Source organism: Plodia interpunctella, chromosome 6, assembly GCF_027563975.2.
Source record: "Plodia interpunctella isolate USDA-ARS_2022_Savannah chromosome 6, ilPloInte3.2, whole genome shotgun sequence".
NCBI classification, from domain to species: domain Eukaryota; kingdom Metazoa; phylum Arthropoda; class Insecta; order Lepidoptera; family Pyralidae; genus Plodia; species Plodia interpunctella.
In genome coordinates this window covers 9285036-9302854 of record NC_071299.1, presented here as the reverse complement: position 1 = coordinate 9302854, position 17819 = coordinate 9285036, and the positions used below count along the sequence as shown (strand labels likewise).

The following is a 17819-nucleotide window of genomic DNA, read 5'->3' as shown; positions in this document are numbered from 1 at the left end:
TCGCTGTGCTATCTAAATTGTTTTGTTATTTGATTCTATGAAGTTTAATCTGTTTCTTTAACCTATTCAAGTGATGTAATGCTTCAATTATAAATCTTTCTCAAATATTTATTGCTATATGATACATAATTAGGAATATTATTAGAGAAATAAATAACTTGTAGAAATAATGGCGCGATGACATTTTTTTTTCAAATCTTAAGGGGCTTTGATCCGAAGGTATTAACACATATATAAGAACATCAAAGTAATGTTTTATATCTGTGGGTGATATTCAAACAACATTAGTATCTTTAAATAAATCAAGATTTTATTACATTTCATAAAACTAAGTAGATTCGTAAGAACTCAAACTTTTTTTAACTTAAGTTACACAATAAAAGATCTATGACAAAATCAAGAAAATAGAAATAACATTTTTTTATTGCACATGTTTATTTACAAGGGAATTTTGTAGAGCACTGAAGTTCTATAATAGAATAAAGCAGTGGTGAAGGGAAAAATTATAATAATTTTAGTATTTTTGAAGACAATACACATTGATGTTGTATTTATCAATGAAACCTTTAAAGGTATACAATTTTGTATGCCTGCTTGTTTCAACCAAATAGTACCTACATTTATATTACGCGAAATAATTATAGTAATGAATAAACTCACTAGTTTCATTAGTTTTTACAATACTCATTATTAACACTTTCGCGGACTTTCGCTCTATGACATACAAAAGTAGTTTAATTGTTATAACTGTTATAGCACTCATGCGTCCGCGACATTGTTAAACGTGTTCACTATCATCAAGAATCTCCCTTGAATGGGTTTTTGAGAAAAAAATCAATAGGTCCAATGTTAACAACAACACTTGCGATGAGATTTATAACTTGATCAGTCTCAGTGCTATTTTACAACACAATTGACAATTGATCAAAAGACGGATTTTTTGTATTATGTGTGTGGTGCATTAAACACACTGGCACTACTATTTAACTACCATTAAGACACGAATCAATATAAGCATAATTGACACCCAGCAAAAAATATTTTAGTTATCAATATCATCGTCAAATGAATTACTTTTATCTAGGCGCTTAAAAATACGATAATTTAGGGTGAGTTGCATCGGTCAACCTTGACGTTGATTTTAATCTGCATGTCGCTGACGTTTCGACAAAATAGCGTACTTTGCGTTTTTCTGCGTAGACTAGGGGGCACTACACATTTTGTCGAAACGTCAGCGGCTCGCATGTTAAAATAAACGTCTAAGTTGACTGATGCAACAGTGATATTAAGAACAATAAATTTTAACAATGACACGTACTTTCAACATGATTTCAACTCATGAAATAATATTTTAAAGACAATGGCAATTAAAACTTCTATAGGTATTGATTGATTACATTTAAACGCTTTCTATTCTTGTGATAAATAAAATTAATTTAAAATTAAAAGGTAAAAATAATTTTAAAATGTCGGTAACATCTTTGGTTTTACTTACATAATAACTTTACTCTTTAGGTTACAATGCGCCTGTCACTGGTACCCTAAAACAAATTAGTTGCATCTCATCTTTAAATATGACTTATATTTAAAATAGAAATGCTTATGCAAAGTAAAAGAAAAAATAAATGATCTAAGTATGTGACCTTTTTTTTTTTTTTTTCCAAAAAAACCAGAAGTTCGGGAGTGTTTCTTAGATGGGAATCTATTTGGTTGAACATCACCCCGCCTGGAAACTCGATAATAGAAGCCAGACGTGACTGCTGGAAAGGGTCAACCTTTATTTCTACCCTGTAAGTGTGTCCCAGTACTGGGAAAAGGTCTCCCCAGGCCTTCCTTCTTCTCATCTTGGTTCCTTCTTCCAAAATCTATTGAGCCCCCGCAGAAAATCATCCAAGTCATTTCGTTATCTTTTTCGCTGTCCCTTTCACCTTCCCCTACGCCCTTCTGGCCCTTTGGCAGCGTTTTATCTGTAAAAATCTAGTGTGTTGTTTAGCCGAATAGGTTCCTATTAAACACTCTTCTCGGGTTTAAGCTAGGGTTTAACCTATATAACCCATTTTATGAGTCAAATACTGATTATGTATATCATGTACATATTTAAAATATTTCGTCACTGGTTGCCGATGTAAACGGAAAATTTTGTTATTTTATCATATACATGATAATTCAGCTGGTCGCATGTGTAAAATAAATAATTGGTATATTACTTGTGTTTATCTTACGTATCCTTTTTAATATTGTCGAGTAAGTCTATTTTTGGTAAACTATTATCATCCGTTTTTAAGCCTACATTAGGCTTAATATCCGGATTATAAAATGATAAAGCACTGATTTTTGATACTTCAGTTTCTTTCTTTTCTTCTGCTTCGAGGGCTTTCTTCCTGGCGCTTCGGAGGTCCATTCTGTACTGCGTGTAGAATGATCTAGAAAAATCAAAATGGTGATTTCAATTTGAGAACTTTGTTAGACTTACGACCATAAAAAAGGGGATTTTAATTACAAGTTACACATCGCCAAAGTTAGTGATCAAAATTGAAAACTTTCAAATGTCAGTTTGAAATGTAATTTTATTGTCTAATTTATTCGACTGTAGCGACTCCATTCCGGATCAGATTTCCTTGTTAAATTGTATGTTATATGATACAGACTAATCCATGCATTTCATTAGTTCATGAATAGTTTTCGTATTGTTTGAGAAGACTATCGACATCCAACTTTTTCTGCCGCGCACAATATGCTAAAAATTCCCCTTCAGCCGCCGTCGAACCTATCTTACTCAATACCAGATGCGGTCTAAGACTTTATCATCCTTGCTCGTAACTAGTTTCGATGAAGAACTTATTCGAACTCATTCGAAACCGGCTTGATCAAGTACAATTTTAAATTTCAGGGAAATAGATGCAGTTAAATCATAGGAAAGCTAATTGTCCTCGTTATTATCCATGCAGGGTATATATATTGACATGCATTTTCCATGCGACATTATTAAGAGATCCATAAAAAACTAAAAGATCGAAACAGAGCCACTTCCATCCTCAATCAACATGAAACGCCAATAAAAACGTTGACTACCGTTTCAGTCGTCATACAGAGAAAAGGAGAAACTGACTTTTTTGGAAATTATGCGCACATATTCCGAATAACCAAAAGAGATTATTCCATACACAGAATGTGTTTTTAGGGTTCCGTAGCCAAGTGGCCAAAACGGAATTTATTTGGAGATTGTGCAGTATGATTTTGAAAAATCAATGGACAGGTCTTTAAAAATTATGTGGAGGTTTCTAAAACAATTTTTTGGAAATATTTGCTTCTAGTAGATAGAAAATAGATTTTGATAGAAAGTTGTTTTGAACAAAATCGATCTAGCCGTTTACGAAATATGACATCATTTCGATATTTACAAATTCTATTTACGTTAATTTCGAAAAAATCTGAGTTACGTAATTTTTCCGTACGACTGCGGAAGTTGTGGCCTCAACCGCGTTATAGACGAATTTCTCACGTCTCCAAGAAGTGCACGTCCCGGGCATAATAACAACTTTTTATTTTTACAGTTGAACTTGCGAACTAGGGTTTTTCACGGTGCTTGTTTACAGCGTTTTTACGACTATAATACTACTCGACACAATTGTCAATTGTTCGCAACTAGTCTACGGAACCACTCAAGCTGACTTGGCGCTGATTTTTATTATGCACTTGAAACTGCGAAATATATTTCACGGTTGGAGAATTCTTTGTATTTTTATATCCTTAGTGTTATTCTATTATTATGACCCTCTAGTTTTCTAGACATTAACATACGAGTGTTTCTATCATATAAGTTGTACTTCTTCACGACTCTACGGTATATAGGTTCATCGTTAATTTAAACAATGTTATTACTCAAAGAATGAAACTTAAAGTAAGACCAATTTAATAGGTCACATTTGACTTCGTCTAAATTAATAAATGTAACCGTATAACGGAGAGCGCACAATATTTATTGTTCCAAAATCAGAACTACAAACAATTTATACCATTAAAATAATATATAAAGAAATAACACTAACAAAAGAAGACATTTTTTGACAGTTCTGGCAAATTATCCCTATTAGCCCGAGTGTGATGTAAAAAGAGGCATCATAAACGAAGAACTTGTAAAAAATAAAGAAATTTGGTGTAAAAGTATTATCTTATTGATTCAATTTATTATTTAGAACGTAAGTGCCGCCTTGTCTAGACAAAAGTAAGCTCCAAACTCAATAGTCTCGATCTTCATATATAATCCATATTATTTTTGTTGTTGTAATTTTGTTGGTTGGCAAAAAAAAAAAATTCTACAGCTAAAATGAATGTAAGTAAACTATTACTTATTTAGACAAAATACCATGCAAAGTGCACCTGGGTATGCACTGCGATGAGAGGGATAGGTAAACTTACATACATACAGTTATATCTAGATGGTGTTAGGCAGAGACTAGAAATTTCTACTTAGACTAAAAAAATCACCCAAACTTTTTCGTGTCCACTTCGCACAGTCGTCGACTATTAGACCTAGTTGTCAGACTGACACACATATCATCCCTGACGACATCAAGCCAGCATTTCTTGGGTTTGCCCCTTCTGCCAGGAACGCCCGAGCGTGAATGCCAGATATTTTTTCTCGTGTAATTTGCCGATCTACGAGTACTTACACTAATATAATGAAGGCGGGTATCAGAAGCGCCGCACTGGTGAGGAAGACTGCTCCAGGCAGCACGTGCAGGGTCCTCATGTACAGCCAGGAGTAGAAGGGGTGGAACATCAGCGCTGCCAGCGTCTCCGTCAAGGAGAATAGGGAGTTCATTTTGGCTGAAAAAATAGTTGAAAATGACTGTCAGTGTTTTTTTAACCACTTCCGGATAAAATATCAAATTTTAACTTGACAGATGAACTAGATAAATGTGCTAAAGCTATTTGCCAGTTAGCTTTCTCCTTTTGAACCACGCAACGGTTTTTCTTTATTGTTGACTGAGAATTGTTAAGTGAGTAGACGCTTTCGAAAATAGTATAATTTTTGAAAGTGCAACTCATCGAAATTGTAAATTGATAGATATTTTAATATTAAGCAACGTCATTTTTAGTATTAAGCTCTTGACATAGCTTATTTACCTCACGGTAAAGTGAGGTTTATTTCTCACATATGAGCGTTGTCCTGGTTGCTTCTTTAGGCGTGAGTGGTCAAAGCCCAGGGCCTGTTGAAACATGATAAACCTACCTGTTTCCTGTTTATCCACCTGTTTGGTGACGATGGACCTCAGTGACGTGAATATGGTTCCGTTTAAGATTTCCACAACAGGCACTGAAACGAGTTCAAAATGTAATTTTTGCCACAAGCTTAGATTATCATCAGAGAGATATGTGTATTCAATGCGTGACAAAAAAATCGTGTTCGTATGGTAAACCATTAAGGAGTTCTCACAATGAGTATTCGTGATGTAACAATCCATGGAAACTGAATCGACGAGGAAAATTTCAACTCTGTAGGATAAGCTGAAGTAAGTTAAGTAACTTGTAAGATTTAATTGACGAACATTGGGACGGGTGAAACTTAATGAAGCTTGTAAAAACAAAAATCATTAAGTTGAGTTGCACCGTCCAATTCGACATAGATTTTAACCGGCGCGCCGCTGACATTTAAACAAAATGGCGTCCCACTAAAATTAACGTCAAAGTTGACGTTACAACCCACCCTACTATAAACTGTCATGGCTATATGCCTAATGTTCACTTTTGTTCTAGGGTTAAACCATATCCTACACATTTTCGATTACCTTGTTTTTTTCTTACCTAAATACATTTCCAGGTCTGTCTTAACGAAGGCCGTCCAAACGGACCCTGCAAACTTGCTGACCACCGAAATGAGGCACAGCATGGAGTCATCTATTTGCAGGCGTTTGCTGAGCACGGTGATGCCAAACATGGCGCCTGAAATAGAGCAAAATGATTTTATATGAATCCATAGATAATTCCGAACAAAAAAATAGTTTCTTTTGTGGCTTTACATTGTATATTATTTCTACTTGGCCAGCTAAAATTTCTAGATTTGAATAAATTATAGTTAAAAGGCAGTTAAATAAGCACATAAAATTGTAAACTTCCCACACTATCAACTGAATAATAATTCATTTATGAGCATAATTTGGGTCTTTGTCGACTTCTTTGTTTGCCACATGGAATTAGTAGGTACTCCGTACAAAGTACTTACTAAATCCATGGTTTGCCAATCCTAGCTTATTTTGCCTTTCTTTCTCTCAAACGAGCGTTTTCCTGGTTTCTTCCGCTGCCCTAGAGCATCGGAGCCCAAGATCCACTTTTTTACTTTTTATCCTTAATTTCGCACAGTCTTCGTCATCACTAGTTGTCAGACCATTGTATTTCACATCAACATCGTTTTGTCTCAACGTTGTACAGTACAAAGCTGTATGAATAATGACGGTGACACCATTCGCTAGCACAGGGCTACGTCGCGCCACGTCGCGCTGCCTTGTCACATCAGCTAGGACGCCATGTATATATGGAGCAAGATCGTTTTGACCTTGGTGAAGTATTTTACCACTTACCAAATGAATGCAAAATGATGGAGTAGCTTGTGTAGAGACTGTATTTAACCATGTCCCAACTTAGGGTGTTTCTGACGAATAAGTAGAAGATTGTGTGCTCCGCTGAAAAGGTAAAATAATAAATAAAATAACCAGCAAATAAAGAATTTATCTATGTATCTATCTAAATAAGAACAATAATTTATATATGAATATGGGGCGAATTTCTTGTAATAAACTCAAGTTTTTGTGACACCGAAATTAGATTTTCGGTGTAAATTTTACTTTATATACAGATGTTTAGTTGCAGTCCAGAAATTAAGACTAATTATAGGAAGAAGAAATTCATCAAAATAAAAAAAAAATATATTATGGTTTTGCCATAATGTATGAACAGAGCAAATAATTGTTTATTTTTAAAGTACAATAAACACTTAAATATCTAGGATTGTACAAATGATTCGATTAATATAATTTCAACAATCAGTTTGAAAAGTTGACCAAGGTTACCTTTCCTTCTATAGATAATTTGGTCAATACCCTGTTTTTATCTTTACAAATTTCAACATCTTTTGTTATTTTCTGCATTTTCTTATTATATTCGCAGTATAATTTGCGAAAGTGCTCTGAGGTAGTTGAGTCTGTGAGTGGACTTTTTGGACTGGATGATGATCATACTACGATTTGAATGGAAATGAAAATTATTTGCTGGATTAGAGCGTAATAAGCGATCGTCACACAACGGAGGCGGCGTCGCGCGACCTATGAATTCAATTCAAATCATTATTTGCATCACTATTATAAGTAATTGATCTTTCAAGTATATTTGTGAAACAGTTGGTGAAAAGCGACCCCTGCATGCGTATGACAGAACAGAATGGTGCTGCGGCGTATCGCCGTAGATCGAACAATTTTTTCCACAAAAATTGTTTCTGCTACGATAACACGTAGCATCCCATCCCTTAGTAAGTAATTCATTCCTAAATACCCTTACATAAAGAAGGAAGGTCTCAGCAGTATGGATATATGGCTGATGATAATATCGAGTAACAAAATAAAATTTCCTCATTTACTTTTAAAAACTCAACAGCAACGACCGATCGCCGCACTATAGGAATACGAGTTTGTTTCGCTGTTTAGGATAAACTTACACATAGACGGGCCATAGACAATAAACACGGTGAAAAGAGTGAGGATGATCTTCAGTCTCCTTCTAGAAGGGCGTCGCTTGTAGGCCACTTCCACTGTTTCTATCACGTGGTTTGCTTGGAAGAACGACACTCCTGAGCAGTCGGGCCTTTCAATCTGTAACGAACATATTAAATTTTATTTTGCTATAGGACATCTTATACCACAAAAAATTAATGAATGATTTTTTTGGCAAAGCGGAATTGCGAAACCTTATGAGGGAAAAAAAATGCGATCCTTTCGTCAAAAGCGGGTTGACTACAACATGAATGCAAAAATATCGATGGTGCGTTTTTTTTTCCGGAATTGGGAAGTCCCGCCAAAAACGGAACATCTGGCATTGTTAATGTCACTTTTGTCAATTCAAATATATTATATTCGGCCTAATGTCAATTGACATATTTTTTTGTATTAGGCCTGTTGACTCTGAAACAGTGTGGTCATTCCGGCAATAATATCACATGAAAGTTAAATAATCAAGATTTCATTTATTAGGTTATTTAAAATCTTATTTGTATAGAAACTTTATGTAATTACACGCACACGTGTGCTAAGCCCTTTTACAACATTTTGCACGTTTATAATTATATTATATTATTACGTATCACTTTGAATGGTAATTTGTTTGTTTGATATTTGTTTGATAATATCTAGAGCAGTGTTTATCTACCAATTTATTTGTTTTCATGTGATCCACATAAGTTATATGTTGCATTGATAATTACTAGCAAATTATACTATTTCAAAAATTATTAAAATTAATGTAAACTCATTTCAAAAAACATTATCAAATTTATATCAGTTTGAATTTTTACTACTTCTCTTTATAAATTCTTTCGAGTTGTTGAAATATACTAAAACAAGAATTAAAAATGTTTTTTATATATTGTACTTTCCATGTATATAATTTTTGATTAAATCATAGTAATTTTAGGTTCACACAAACAAGTGAATACATCGGATATAAATATTTACGTCGTTTTCTCCTCTTGTAATTTGATATTTATTTTTACTTACTACGATAAAATTTAATTTTAAAATGACTTGTCGTGTTATCAACAAAACGTTACTGCCAAATTAATATCCTAAATTATCGTTATCATTGACATAATTATTAGACACACTCATTTTAGTGCTTGTTCTGTGACTTTGATAATGACATCCAAAAACGTATATAAAACGAAGTGGTGTAATGAACCAAATTGTGTAAAACCAACCATACTTGTCACACACCACCATCGTTTGAAGCGGTGGTGGTGTAATGGTTAAGGCGCCCGCCTGTGCATCGAAAGGTCCCAGGTTCGAATCCTACTCGTGCCACATGAGTTTGTATACAAATCTGACTCATATATAGTAGTTTTCATCGGCCACCACTTGCTTCCGGTGAAGGAAAACATTGTGAGGAAACCTGCACACAGGTTGATTCTTATTAACTTGTGTGTGAAATGGAGAAGGCAATGCAAACCAATATTAATATACCATTAATAATGCCAAGAAAGTTGTTGTGTGTGTTTCATTCCACGTAATGACCACGACCGACTATGAAGAAGAAACACACATGTATTGAAAAAAACAAGTTTATATAATGTTATAAACATGTATAACATTATATAAACTTGTTTTTTGTCGTAGTAGGTGAAAAGTGGTGAAAAATCAACATATTATCCAAGTGAATGTTTTGTCGTCAATTTTCTCCTACATACTGTAAATTATAAAATATCTTTACATAATATAAAATAAGGTCCTCTTTGTGTGTCGTTATTAGTCTATTATATTTAAGGTATACGAATATACATGAGTACAGTACATCAGTACATAATGTACTCCTATATATGTTAATAGCGTAATCTATTTATGTACAATCTAAGTACATATTTTTAGATGTATATGGACGAGATTGCTTGCTACAAACTTTTCAGATTTTTTTCACTTCTAATAATAATCATACTCTACTATGGTGTTAGATTTAGATTATTATTACACAAAATAATAAAAAAAAAACTGATATTTGGTCTGTAGCAAGCAATCAAGTTAATATTACATACATACAGACATGTAAGTATGTATTTTGTCGTCCCAAGACATACTTAAAGACATGTAAGTATGTCTTTTGTCGGTCCCCGTAATGCACATGCAATTTCATGTTTTGGTAGAATGTAATATTAACTTGGTTGCTTGCTACAGACCAAATATCAGTTTTTATTTTTATTTTTGACATACTTAATCAAATATATAAGGACAAATCACACAGATTGTGCTAGCCCCAAAGTAAGACTTGTGTTATGGGATAGTAACTCAACGATACTATATTTTATAAAATATACATATATATAGATAAACATCCAAGACCCGGGCCAATCAGAAAAAGATCATTTTCCATCATGACCCGACCGGGAATCGAACCAGGGACCTCTCGGTTCAGAGGCAAGAACTTTACCACTGCGCCACCGAGGTCGTCAAAACCGAGGTAATCAAAGAAGGACAAAGGAAAATAAACTCATTACGATTGTTCCATTGACTGGAGTTGATCAAGAAATCATAATAATTTAGTTCTATTTAATAATATTATCTATTTGATAATTGATAATTGAAATTGAATGTTATCATCCGGTAATTCAATTCTACTAATTATTATAAATGCGAAAATTTGCGAGGATGTATGAATGTTTGTTATTATGAAAAACAAATTATGATTTCTTTTGAAATAAGTTGGTCCCTTGTACTTATATAATGTATGCTTTTGTTTTATATAATTTGTATGTGTACATAAATCTATAAATAAATGCATTCCAGGCAAAGCGCTATTTATTGAGAATGTTGATGATTTAGAATAAAAAAATGTAACAAAATGTGTAGTGATGTTTCTTGTAAAAAATAAATTTCCATCAACGCCAGGATTGTTCTAGGTACTCTATTAATTAACGAATATATATATATATATAGGTAGGTAATTCCATGCTCTAAGCCACAGGTCGAGCCAGCTAACCGCAAGTAGCGAAACTACAAATGCGATTTTTGAACTTTAGACGGAAAAAGAACTATGTAAAAAGAACTATGTAGTGATAAATATAGAAATTAAAATAAAATTATTTAAATAAATACCTAAAACCCCTTATTGGTCTAACTAAAATTCATGATGACCTTTACTGTAGAAATAACAAGTTTGTATTTGTAAATTCCTATTTTTCAAAAATTGAAATAAAGTGTTTAAATGGTTTTCAGATTTACAGTATTATAAGTTCTAAATACTTACCTAATTTAATCAATCAACGTCTATGGGAAATATCGTGTATTTGGTTTTCAAGTGAAACCACAAAATTTGCGCGATTTCGCTGGAAAACTAGATACAGGTATTTCCCATAAATAGTCATATATTTTGTTCACAGATCCAGCCAGATCACTATAAATTACCAATTTTGGGATTTTTCCTTTTACATTTGTCTATAAAGTATCAACTTTGTGATCTTTACCTTTATATATGTATTGCTAATTTGATAATTTTTACTTCTTGTAAATTATATGATTATAGGTGAACGGGAAGCACTCTTTAGGTTTTGAGTTTCTTGCGAAAGCGCAAAATTTTCAACATAAACGGTCATATATTTTGATGGGCGTGTGATCTGAGGGCCCACTTCTTGAAATTCTATTTGAACGCGTCGATTTACAAGTTCATTTTTCTTCACAGCTTCAAAGGAACATTGACGCGAATATCTGATGTAAATTTCAATTTGATACGTGTACGCATTCCTAAGAAAAAGGGCCTTGATAGACAGACAGACGGACGACAAAGTGATCCTAAAAGAGTTCCGCTTTTGCCTTACGTACAAATGATCTTGAAGGTTATAAACCTAAATACAAAACGTATATAAGTGCCAAAAGACAACACTAACTTTTGATCACTAAAATATATTTATTCGAATAGACTTAAGAGACTTCATACTGCCACTGTATAATGTTAAATCTGTAGGCGTGTGTACCGGCAGGTATACAGATAAAACCGTTTATATCTTTGATCCAATTACTACTTGAAAAGGACAAATATTTGCAATTGTATAGAGGTATTGTGGTTGGATTATAGGGTACAAAGAACGCAGATAAAGAAACGATAGGGCGCATTAATATAGGATCAGACAATGATGAAGAAATCATCATATACCTAAGTTAAAATATAAACGTCATCATCGGAGGTAAGCGTTTGTGAGAGTTTGTATGTTTGAGACAGGTAATCTCCGTAACTACTGAACCGATTTAAAAAAATCTTTCACCATTAGAAAGGTACATTATGCAAGATTGCTATAGGCTATATTTTATCTTAAAATTCCCACGCGAGCGAAGCCCCGGGCAACATGTAGTATAATGAATTAGCGTGATTGAATCAAGACTGGTTATAAATCTAGCCTGTTAAAAATAAAAGTTAAAGCATACTGATATAGTATGTTTCGTCTCTTTTTGACAATTTCAAATATTATAAAGTAAGATTGTGACAAAATATACTTTAGCTTAAAGTATCATTTAACTTTAATAAACAACGGGGCTAATTCAAACTTTGGTTTTAAAGTCTTGAATGTAAATATTTATTTTTATCGAAACATTTTATTTAGTCATACCTACCTATGTGTTCGTTGATATAATATTAATTAGCGCCCCGTCCCGGCTTCGCTCGAGTAAAACCGTAATAAATTATACACCTAAACCTTCTTGAATAATTCTATCTATTAAAATAGATCGCATCAAAATCCGTTGCGTAGTTTCAAAGATCGAAGTATACAGTACAGACAGCAGAAAGCAACTTTGTTGTATATTATGTAGTGATAATGATGTAGAAATAATATAGTTAACTGTATGTCTGTGTGTATTTAATTAATTGTATTACTATTTTAGAATCCTAATATACTAATAAACCCGCTATCAGGCTAAATGTGGCCTTTGAGATTCGCCCTCGGCGCTGTCTAGGACAAAATATAATAGATTCTGAATCTCTATCCATTTCTATATTTTCTGTCTCCATTTTTTCCCTTTTTTATTTGTTACGAAGTATTTGCGATCTGAATTATATGCAATGTTATGTTATAGATCACAGACATGCAGACAATCCTAATCTCAATATAAGCATACGTACCTAAATGATGTCATCTAATTTAAAAATTCCACTGAATGAAAAACTAATAAAACTTTTGCGAGATTGTTTATGAAAAAAAAAAAAAAACGATTGTTGGGATTTTAGGATATAATTTTTTTTTATATGCTGTTATAAAAAATGCTTGCAGTTTCAACAATTTTTTGATAAAAAAAGTCCCGTTTTCTTGTTTTTTTTTTCAAAGACTTTTTAAGCAATAATCATGCAAGTGGAATTAGATTTATTGGAATTTCATACTAATAATTAAATATTTATATTAAGTTATTCACTCATTTGTGTGTTGTGAAGAATGCTTTTGTTATAATACTCGTATTTTTATAGTGTAGTTAAGTTTTTGTAAACATGTTTTTTTAAATAAGATATTAGGTTAAAATAATGATGAATAATACATTTGCAAAATGTAAATGAGTTACAAATATATCTACATTCTACACATGAACATATAAATTAAGGTTAAACTTACTGGTGGAAGTCCTTTCCTTCTAAGGAACTCGTCCGGTTCGTGCAAGCAAGTCAATCCGTACGTAGCTATCAACACAAACAGGACAGAAGTCATGGAGAATATTCCATAATATCCCATCCTCTGAACTAAAATTCCACCCACGCCAATCCCGATTGGAAGGCCGGCAGTCATACAGAAGTTCACGAGACCAACTCTGAACGTCCTGGACTCCTCATCGGTAATGTCGCTGATGTAACTGAAGACACCCAGGAACATAGTCACCCAGCCTCCTGTGATAGCTGGGAATATAGTCTCTAAGAACACAGTAATTTCCACGGGGATCTCATAAAAGAAGTACACGTTAATCAAATTGCTGATTGAGGTAACTATTTCTCCAAAAATCGGCAGCATGATAACCGTTTTCCTCTTCCCTGTTCGGTCGCTCCAAGCTCCTAGGAACATTATTATTACACAAGGTATAGCCGTATGTATTACACTCTTCCAAATGTCGATCGACGATATCAATTTCTGGACCTCTTTCTCGTATTCTGAATAATTGCTGTTTGTTGTCTTCTGTATTATCGTATCACAAATTTCACTTGAAAAGTTAAGGTTCACCCTGCACGCCTTGTCCAGATTAAGGTTGACCATAGCAAACCTCGATATTACACTAGGTATAATGAGTCCAGCGAGCAGGGGTTCCACTGTTATATTTTCTCTGATGAATTTTAACTTTTCTTTGAAAGTTTTCGTCTTCTTGACAATTTCCGTGACATTTTTGTTTAATGGGTTTTCATCCGAGTCTATTTCTTTGCATTTTTCATCTGCCATCTTAACCAGATACTTGTTTATTACTTTAATACTTTGAATTACACTGTCATTGTTTTTGTTCTCAACACCACTCAAGCAAGATCGGCTGCCACTGTTGCAATGTGTAATTTTACATAATGACGCCGATGAGCGAGACACACAATTGCCTTAGTATTTGCTCGTTCGATATATTTGTTTGATATCAATTAAGCGCAGATAATGATAAACGTTGAATTATGTAGATAAAGGAGTGTTGTCGTGGTCTGTGGCAATTTTCACGCGGTCGAGCTATGAATTGTTTATAAATAGTTCTCATTGCGCTCACATTAGCTATGCATTCACTGCGGCGCGGCTTAGCTACCGGTTTTTATCTGTTTAAAAAGAAATGCAAACATTGATTTATCAGCATGGTACCTGAAAGGATTATCCAGATTGTAGATTTTTTTACTAAAATAGGTGGCAAAATTATCACCACTATTTGTGATTGAATTAGTGGTTTTAAAAGTTTTTTTTATTATTCGAATTGTGATGTTAAACTGGAAATGTATGTATTACACTTTCAGATTCGTAGATCATCTTTCACTTGATAGGAATTCAACCAACACTGATTTCTTTTCTCAAATGTTACATCGGGATACTTTTTATAATTTAGATTTTTATCTTTTTCTTATAATTCCCTGAACTGTTCGTGGAGATCTATCCAGAACAAAATAGAAAAATAAAATGCTGAGTCTATGCAACTATAAGATCATATAAAGTTGTTATGTGCAATTTCATAGTACCTGTTAATTATACAGGATCTTTTGCGGTCACGTTTTTATCAATTGCAGTAATCACTAAGGAAATGAATTGCGAAAAAAGTGGAATGTAAAACTACATGACTACTAATTAGTAAAACTAACAAGCTTGAAATTGGATATTGGGTAATACTTACTGTTATGAGCACAATAACCACGGCGTAAATAAATGTATTATTTTCCATAAAAACTTATGGATATCATAAATTAGTAGAAAAACACATATAGTTGGTGAACGTGTGCCAGTCTGTATGTCCTAGAGGCAACTGAATGGACAATCTTGATGTTAATATGGCAATTACCTACTTGACCACTTGATAGTACTATTATGACATTTGAACGGGTATATATGAGAAAATTGGCTGAAAATTTTGGAGTTAGTTTATTTTTTGGACCGTGACCATGACCATGGCACGATGAAATCTATCTATAATTTTTAGGGTTCGTTTGCGATATTGTGCGTCTTTCAGTCCGCCCTTCGCTGCTAATTTACAGCGAAACCACTGGACCGATTGAGTTTTTATTATACGCCAACAAATTGATTTATATTATTTATTTATATATTAAAAAAAAAGTTTTGTAAAATCATTATACGTAGTATAAAACAAAAATGCTTGCCGCTGTCTGTTTGTTCCTTTGTATGATTAGATCTTTAAAACTTGGCAACTGATTTTGATGTTTCTTTTAGACTGATTCAAGAGGAAGGTTTATAGCACCCGTGCGAAGCCGAGGCGGGTCGCTAGTATTATATATAAGGGTCATATATGAAAATTTACCATAACATAACCATAACCAATTGATCTAACCACAGCCCGCAAGCATTGAATTGAATAACAGTCTTCAGATGTAACAGTCAGACACCCAGACCATGGAAGTGTTAATATAAAAATAATTTAAAAAAATTGATGCACCGCCACGTGACCGTCTGTCCTTTGTATAATTTATTATCAACATAAATGGACATAATAATATATATCTATATATACACAACATGCACATTATTGTACACGACAATAAAAATAATGAAGGCCAACGAATTTGCCAGGAAGCCAGTGATTTGCTAAAAAAAGGCGAATAATCTGGTTGGGTAGAAAAAATAAAATCATATATTGCCTAGGAGATGCGAAATTATGAATTCTCATACTCTACATTTTGAGAATCCAACACAACTGCGCCACCAGAGGTTGGGCTCGTTGCATAGATGCAAATAAAGAATTGCCTGTGAAGGGACTGTTGGACTGTAAATTAAGTTTCGTAGACAGTAATTTTAAACAACTAAGAGTTATATAAATGGAATTTTTTTTCATTGCTTGCTTGCAAAAATTCATTCATTGCTTGCAAAAAAGGTAATAACATTTTTGATAGTCTAGTTATTAAAAATAATATTAAATTATGTATCTTATTCATATTAAAACAAAAAAGTTGTTCATGAAGTCTACTGCTTAGACAAAGACTTCCACGCAGACCAATAGAAAGCAGCTTGCATCCAACTTCTACCAATGGAATTAACGATAAGTTGCTCCGTCAACTTTGATGTTCATTGAAACGTGAGCGCCGCTGACATTTAAACAAAATGGCGTACTTTCTGTTTTTCTGCACACGTTAAAGTTAACGTGCGCATTAGTATTGATCTTTGAGAAAATTTGAATAGTCTTTCTTTTTTCTTTTCAAAGTCATAACCAATTCTAATCGTCGCAGCGATAAACACACCATTTATCCGAGAGATGTTTTTTATTTGCATTACAAAACAATACGTGTATGCCGTGTGAAAGGCGCGGTGTTTCCTAAACATAACTCATTCAATCGTTCAAAGTAAATTATCATAAGTATATTATATAATTAGCATAGGCATTTTAATATCCCAAGTGTTGGGGCATTAGACACAAAGACAGACCTACAATGCTTTGGCAGTGGCGAGTGATGTTGACTCACTAAGAAAAAGAATAAGGAAAATGGGTAGTGTTGCCGCACGATAGTCAACTATCGATAGATTATAGACTATTGATAGTTTGAGAAAAACAATACTCACGATAGTATCGAACCGTGGTGACGATTAGACCATCGATAGTATTGCTGTGATAGTACTCTGCAGTGATAGTACTGCTCAGGAGCATGAGCTGAAGTATTATTGATAGTATTGTTTCGCTAGTTTTTGTAACATAATCAATCCATAATATATAATATATAAGCCTATCGATAATATGGCCTTTAAAACTAACTATATTTCGGCAATACTACAATGTAGGTTGGCGCTTATGGTATGTTTTAACGACTGCAAATACAGCCGGGTAAAATGGCTTTCCGAAGCACGGTGGAGCTTGATATATTACAGTTTTGGTCCCGTGACCGATCATTATGAACGTTGTCGAGCGTTTGGACCACTATACCACTGGATCACTCTAAAGTATTTATTTGTAACCCCAACATTGCATCAGAGGAAGAGCTAGAAAGGCCTTTACTAAAAAGGAGGCGTGTTTTTAAGACAATTAAAGTATTGTATTGTAGTCGCGTCGTAGCCGTGGAGAGATGCCCGCGTGTCAACCGAAAGGTCATAGTTCGAAACCTAGTCGTACCACATGATTTTGTATACCAACCTGACTCAAGTATAGTAGTTTTTATCGTATATACCTTGCTTCTGTTGAAGGAAAGTAAAACATCGTGAAAAAACCAGCACACTGATTGATTATCAACTTGTGTGTGAAATGGAGTTGATTGCCATACCTTCTTGCATGGCAAACCAATCCATTAATAGTGCCAAGAAAGTCGTTGTGAGTTATCCTTTACGACTTGTTCTATGATGCTACATTGAAACTCATATACTAGAACTGGTTATGCGGGTTCTTTAATCCAAGGTTTAAGGTATTCTGTAGTTCAAGGTAGCTATT

At 33.7% G+C, this 17819-nt stretch overlaps 1 protein-coding gene across 4 annotated transcripts; it reads right to left on the bottom strand.

Annotated features, from left to right (window-relative positions):
* Positions 1-288: 288 nt before the first annotated feature.
* On the bottom strand, positions 289-15219 carry LOC128670565 (proton-coupled folate transporter-like). Of its 4 annotated transcripts, none has more exons than XM_053746327.1 (8): positions 15072-15219; positions 13349-14508; positions 7712-7865; positions 6582-6683; positions 5809-5946; positions 5237-5320; positions 4674-4830; positions 289-2423 (listed from the first exon to the last, which is right to left on the bottom strand). In XM_053746327.1, the coding sequence occupies exons 2-8, from the start codon at positions 14156-14158 to the stop codon at positions 2219-2221; spliced, it is 1650 nt and encodes a 549-aa protein (XP_053602302.1). In that variant the 5' UTR covers positions 14159-14508; positions 15072-15219; the 3' UTR covers positions 289-2218. The 4 variants fall into 4 exon arrangements, with proteins under 4 accessions (XP_053602302.1, XP_053602303.1, XP_053602304.1 ...); XM_053746328.1 differs by having other exon boundaries at positions 13349-14551; positions 15072-15215; XM_053746329.1 differs by lacking the exon at positions 15072-15219 and adding an exon at positions 14693-14838 and having other exon boundaries at positions 13349-14551.
* Between the last annotated feature and the right edge of the window lie 2600 nt (positions 15220-17819).

Coding starts and splice junctions, on each gene's coding strand:
- LOC128670565 (XM_053746327.1), bottom strand. CDS start 14,158: ATGGCAGATGAAAAATGCAAAGAAATAGACTCGGATGAAAACCCATTA. Junction 7,866..13,348: donor GAAGGAAAGGACTTCCACCA/GTAAGTTTAACC, acceptor TGTTCGTTACAG/ATTGAAAGGCCCGACTGCTC. Junction 6,684..7,711: donor TGTCTATGGCCCGTCTATGT/GTAAGTTTATCC, acceptor TTACCTTTTCAG/CGGAGCACACAATCTTCTAC.